The 6,000-nt window shown below is 40.8% G+C and overlaps 4 protein-coding genes across 4 annotated transcripts in view; 3 read left to right on the top strand and 1 right to left on the bottom strand.

Moving 5' to 3' along the window:
* RO3G_16731 (uncharacterized protein) overlaps window positions 1-85 on the top strand; it is a gene marked incomplete at both ends in the record, with an annotated part of 692 nt that extends 607 nt beyond the window's left edge. Inside the window, one exon of the mRNA XM_067671315.1 lies at window positions 77-85. Coding sequence (XP_067527416.1) covers window positions 77-85 — 9 coding nt within the window. The remainder of the gene's footprint in view (window positions 1-76) is intronic.
* An 863-nt stretch (window positions 86-948) lies between these two features.
* On the top strand, window positions 949-1,812 carry RO3G_16730 (uncharacterized protein; the record flags this gene model as incomplete). The annotated part of the gene is made up of 2 exons (XM_067671314.1): window positions 949-1,301; window positions 1,392-1,812. The coding sequence occupies 2 exons, from the start codon at window positions 949-951 to the stop codon at window positions 1,810-1,812; spliced, it is 774 nt and encodes a 257-aa protein (XP_067527415.1).
* Window positions 1,813-3,877: 2,065 nt separating this feature from the next.
* On the bottom strand, window positions 3,878-4,993 carry RO3G_16729 (uncharacterized protein; the record flags this gene model as incomplete). The annotated part of the gene is made up of 2 exons (XM_067671313.1): window positions 3,878-4,062; window positions 4,165-4,993. 2 exons carry the CDS (start codon window positions 4,991-4,993, stop codon window positions 3,878-3,880), a joined length of 1,014 nt encoding a protein of 337 aa, XP_067527414.1.
* A 481-nt stretch (window positions 4,994-5,474) lies between these two features.
* RO3G_16728 (uncharacterized protein) lies at window positions 5,475-5,633 on the top strand (the record flags this gene model as incomplete). Its single annotated transcript, XM_067671312.1, has 1 exon — window positions 5,475-5,633. One exon carries the CDS (start codon window positions 5,475-5,477, stop codon window positions 5,631-5,633), a length of 159 nt encoding a protein of 52 aa, XP_067527413.1.
* Between the last annotated feature and the right edge of the window lie 367 nt (window positions 5,634-6,000).

Below are 6,000 nucleotides of genomic sequence, written 5' to 3'. Positions count from 1 at the left end.
CGATGCTCCTTTTCATGGCGATTCTAATGGTATGCTTTTCGGTGTGATTGGATAATTCTAACGGACGTTATTCAAGAAAATGTAAACGAAAATAAGGGGAAAGGAAAATAATCAGCTTCACCGCATCGGGAATTGAATGAATGGAAGTCACAATTGGCCGACATTATTTTTCTTACCCATTATTTTTTTTTACCCTCACAGGATACATCAAGAAGACGATCTCTGGACGCATTGTTCACCCAATGTGCCAGCACATTGAATAGAAAAGAACACCAAAAGAATCATGAAAACGAATATTCAATTGATGCAACATTTACTTTATTAATCAAAATCACCATAAAACCCTTCACAATTGTACATTTTCCCCAGTTACCTGATATTAGTATGTTATTTCAAAATATCTATTGTTGTAATGTAATAAAACGAAGGCTTCTTCCCGCCAAATTTAATTTTGGCTGCCGAACATTTTTATTTTGCTCGTTCAAGCAATTGAAGTCAAGAACTAGTTTAGCTGTTGATCTTGTTGTTATTGTACATTAATAGTCTCCTACAGTCTTCTATTAATTGGTTTCTGTTATCACTTCACCGCATAGCGAAACTAAACATAACAATACAAATTAGCAACTGTCACTTTCGCTCTTCGGACCGTTATTAAATGTAAGTGTTTAACAACATCTTCAAACCTCGATAACTCGATAACAACAGGTCATCCATCGACGTTTTATACACCATTTTATTCGCCTAATTTTTCTTTATAATTGAAACAAATTTCAAACAATTTTATCAAGCTTTGACCATTCAAGATTACCAATGTCGATATTCCCATGTAATGCAACAGGGGTCAATTCCTCTACTAATGCCAGTACTCAGTCCTTTGAAACAATGCTGCCTTTATTTTTTCAAGAGTTTGAGAAAATAAAGCAAAAATTTCAACAATATGAGTCCCGAATGGACGAGATTCAACAATTGCAAATTCAAATTACTAATCTCCAAGATCGCAATGCCGAACTCGAACTTGAAAACCGCCGTCTGCGTGATCTTCTTGAACACCAGGATAAGTCCAACATCAAAAAGGGTTTAGTTACTCCTTTGTTTGCTTCTGGCGCTACCAACGTAGCCTCTCCATCTGATTCCGCTGTTAATGCTGCTACCATTGACAATGCACCTCATGTGCCATTAGGCACTCAAGCTTCTTCCTGGGTTGTGGTTGCTCGACGCAACAACAAGAAAAAACAAGCTCCTAAGCCACGAACAATTGAATCTGCTGCCTGTGGTTTTCAACCTGTAACCGGCCCTACTGGGTTCGTTTATGTCTACATTCCATGATCTCGACGCATGCCAAGAAGAGATGTTCGCTCCCGTTTGGCCGTTTTGGGCGTAGACCCGTACAGAATTCTGGATATCACCTTCCCAGCTCGTTCCATTGTTGGCTTGCTCGTCCATACTCAGTACAATGATACACTCACTGCCAAATTGACCAAGGCCAAGATCCCAATCCATCATGATTTTGAGCCACGTGATCCTGCTCATCTGGCTGATCCCAAGTACCAGTCCTTGCCCGTCTCTGAGCGAGTCACCATCGCTGTGGACATTCACGGTGAGCGCTGCCTTCGTGGTATTGAACGTCTCCGCTTTCCTGTTGCTGTTGCTGTCCGTCGTGCCTTTGTTGAAGAAGGCTTTATTGCACAAGAAGACCTTGACAAAGTTTTGCCTCGCTGTCCTGCTGCTCTTGTCTCACCTAAAGCAGCCTTTATTGCTGCAGGTGATCATGATATGCTTGATCTTAGTTCCGATGAGAGTGAAGGATTATGAGTGTAAGTCCAACGACTAACATTCCCTCCTCTCATCCCCATTCCACTCCTTTTGGTTCTCCTACTCCTTTGGTCTCTCCTGGTTCTCATGGCTCCCATGGTCCATCCTCTCCTTCATCGTCATCACCATCATCAATACCGCTCACAATCGGCTTGTGGAATGCCAATGGGCTTCAAGAATCCACAGCCGAGGATCTCCTCCGTCACTGCCAGTCGTTTTCCTTGGTGTTCATCACTGAAACCTGGTTGCTCCCGCCTCACAGGATCCGTACCTCTTGGACCCAGTTCAACCTGTATAGCTCTCCTGTGGTCAACAGCTATCGTGGCTCTCAAGGTGTCTCTGCTCTGGTGTCTCCTAGGTGTCCGATGGCTGTGGTACAGTTCCCAGTGCATACCAAGTACAGTGGCCGTCAAAACTGGTCGCATGTTTTCATATTTTGCCTATACGCACTATCTTCTTCTTCATTTCTTAGTCTATAGCAATGAAATATACTTCATTCGAAAGAGCAAACTCTGGACAATTATATGGTAGCACAGATATCACAGTAGAGCCAATATACTGGTAGTAATTGGCACTTAAAGTCCGACGGTACATGCGACCAGTTTTGACGGCATTTACAGTAGGTCACAAAACTGCTGCAAGGAATCCATTTTTCTTGGTTTTTGTAGCGCACATCCTGTTACAATGGCACAAACTGCCTCTGTTCCCACATAGTAAATCTTCTACATGTCTTGAAAAATCCGAAAGAGTTTAAGCCCTATTGGATAAGTATTGAAGGAAGTATGAGATGCGCAATTTGAAAATTTGGAAAAACGAAAATTTGAACGGAATGAATTTATTTATTAATATTTAGTTGGTCCTGCTTTTCTATTAATAATCTCTTGAGTTCTTTCCGGAATGTTATCTACATGTCCTTGGCAAAAATCTTTATGGAAGTCATTTCATATTTCATCAACTCGTTCCCAAAACACATCCATGTTCTTTGCTCTATATTCGTAATAGTTGAATTTCAACTTCAATTGATGTCCTACGTGCTCGATTGAATTTAAGTCGGGGATCTAAGCTGGCCAATAGTTAACATAGCTCTCTTGGTGACTACATAACTAGGCTATTGTAGATTATGCCTTGTGCTTTGTGTTATTATCATGCTAAAACTAAATGTTGGACCAGTCGAAATTGTAGTACTTCATAGTATCACGAAGCGTAGTGTTCAAAATATGCTGGTAAACACCTGAGTTCAAGTTTCCATCGTAAATCTAGCAAGCATATCCTGGTCCTTCAGAGGTTATACAACACCAGGACATCAATTTGCTAGCTTCATGCTGGATTACAAAATGCAGGTCATGATGTTGAAAAAGGTCACTTGGCCTTTTCCGATAGTGATCATCATCATCAAAGCCCTATACGTTGATCTTGGTTTCATTAAAGTAAACGATCTGATTTCAGTCAATCATTGCCTAATCCTGATGCTCCTTATTCCATTTTAACTGATGCTACGTATACACTTTTGTCTGAAATGGCTTCTTTTTTTCTATCAGAAAATGGAACTCCATTGATTTCAGTACGTTAATTTCTGACTGGTATGAGATATCATAGCCAAATCCAACCAGCTCCCGGTACACCTCTTTAGAAGCCTTTAGAACCCATTCCATGACTTTTCTTTTGATTAACCGCTTCGTCACTTTGGAGACTACTGTAGGTCTACCACCTGTGTTTACTGTCCTACTTGAAAACAGCCGTCTAGAGTATCTACTAACAGTTGATTAATGTAATCCAGGCTCCTTGGAAATATCATACATTGATGTGGATGCGGTTAGTGCCTGTTTGTGATCGTTTATTTTCTCCTCTGACAGCGGTTTAGGCATGCGATTGACGATAGGGTAAAAAAGAGAAATAATTTAAATAAGGGAATATAAAATTTAAAATAAAGGAATTGTAAGCGCTTTTATATACTGGCATCATTCTAATCATGTCAAGAATGTGAAAAATTATGATAGCAACCGGTTGGGTCGTATTAAAATTCGTCATTTAAAACATATGTGAACAAGTAAAAAATGTCGGATGTTCATAATACTACCTTTAGCGATCTCAAATTCCACCAATAACCATTGTCCATATCCGATAATCGACGAATAAATGCACTTTCTATTGAGGTACAAACAGTCAAGGTTTGAGATAGTTTGGTGCAGTACCCATGGACAACCAGCTGTAAAACCTGAATTTTGCAATTCCTTGCAGCAGTTTTGTGACCTACTGTATAACTCAACATTTTTGCACACTTTATTTAAAAAAATCAATATTTAGTCCAACGATCTTTTGCTTTAATAACTGCAACGCACCTTTTCGGCATACTTTCGATGTATTTTTGGCATTCTTCTTTGGAAATGGCATACCAGGTCTGGCCTATACGCTCCCATAGCTCATGCATACTACTTGGTGGTGTCTCATAGCTATGAAATAGCTCTCTCTTTAAATGAGCCCACATATGCTCTATGGGACTTAGGTCCGGTGATTGAGGGGGCCATTCCAATGCTTTGAGTGGCTGCTGGCTAATCCATTCTTTCACTACCTTCGACGTATGCTTCGGATCATTGTCCTGCTGAAACACCATTTTGGAAGAATCCAAGCCATAGCTTTTCATTGTCTTGAGTAAGTCGTCTTTTAGGACCTCAAGATAGCCTTCGCTATTCATACGATGACCTACGTCAACTATCCACCCAACTCCTTCCCATGTAATGCAGCTCCAGACCATGATATTGCCGCCTCCATGCTTGACGGTTTGCTGTACATGTCGCGAGTTCAATTCCTCATGAGGTAGTTTCCATGCATAAGCCTTTCTGTCGGATGCAAAACGATTTACTTTGGTCTCGTCAGAGAATATGACCCGTTTCCAGTCATCCACAGTCCAATGCTGGTGCGATTTGGCCCACTGAAGGCGTTTCACGATGTTTTGGCTGCGCAGCAAAGGTTTTTGGGGCTTGACAAACGCTATAAAGCCAGCTTTTTTAAGAACGCGGCGCATGGTACTGTCACTTACAGACATTCCAAATTCTTCTTTTAGAGCTTTTTGGATCTCTACAGCGTTATTTTTTCTTCCTAAGGTGACTAATCTCCGGATGTAGTTCACCATGCGTTGGCTAATTAGAGTTGGGCGACCACCTTCATCAACATTTCCACTCATTTTAAGAGATGAGCGGTATTTCTGAACAGTGGTACGACTAACGCCAACTTGTTTTGCTATTTTGCTGTTTGGCATCTTGGATTTCAGCAATGAGTAGATGTTGTTTGCTTTGTCATTTGAAATTGCACGCATGTCAGATCTGCAATGGTATAATGTCTTAATGGCATGCTGCAATTTAACAAAAAAACACTTACATGTAAATGATATTACGATGAAAGAAGAAAGAGAGAAAAAAAATATAAAAATATTATTATTAAGCCACATTTTTGTCACTATATTATGTTAGTTATAAACGCCGTCAAAACTGGTCGCATGTACCGTCGGACTTTAAGTGCCAATTACTACCAGTATATTGGCTCTACTGTGATATCTGTGCTACCATATAATTGTCCAGAGTTTGCTCTTTCGAATGAAGTATATTTCATTGCTATAGACTAAGAAATGAAGAAGAAGATAGTGCGTATAGGCAAAATATGAAAACATGCGACCAGTTTTGACGGCCACTGTATGCTCTGGGTCTGCGGTTGGGTCGCTCCTTGCGTCTTCTCTCCCTGTATTTGCCCCCTTCCTTGTCCAACGACGAGGTCTCTTCTGTGTTGGTTTCGTTGCCCTTGACAGACGATACGATCATCTGTGGTGATCTGAACGCGCGTCTTGGTGCAATAACGGGTGACTCCGTGGCCAATGCTCGAGGTTCGGTGCTGCTTCGCTGGTGTGAAGAACACTGTCTATCTGTTCTGAACTCGACTCTCGCTCCTGGGGTACCTACGTTATTGTCCTATCGTGGTGGTCAAGTCAAGCAAAGTATGATCGACTACTTCTTGACCAACACGACCTCTGCTCTTCGGTCCCTTCGGATGCAAGTCTACAGTGATCTCTCTCTTGGCTCTGACCACAAACTGTTGTCCCTCTCCTTTGACTATGCAGTCCCTGGATGAATAATCAGAAGTTTAAATTTAATTTTCTTTATATTATTTAAAAAATTATTTCATAGTTTAAATATTTTT

Source organism: Rhizopus delemar, genomic scaffold, assembly GCF_000149305.1.
Source record: "Rhizopus delemar RA 99-880 supercont3.22 genomic scaffold, whole genome shotgun sequence".
Taxonomy (NCBI): domain Eukaryota; kingdom Fungi; phylum Mucoromycota; class Mucoromycetes; order Mucorales; family Rhizopodaceae; genus Rhizopus; species Rhizopus delemar.
The sequence above is the reverse complement of the archived record's forward strand: the minus strand, read 5'-3'. Positions and strand labels throughout refer to the sequence as shown.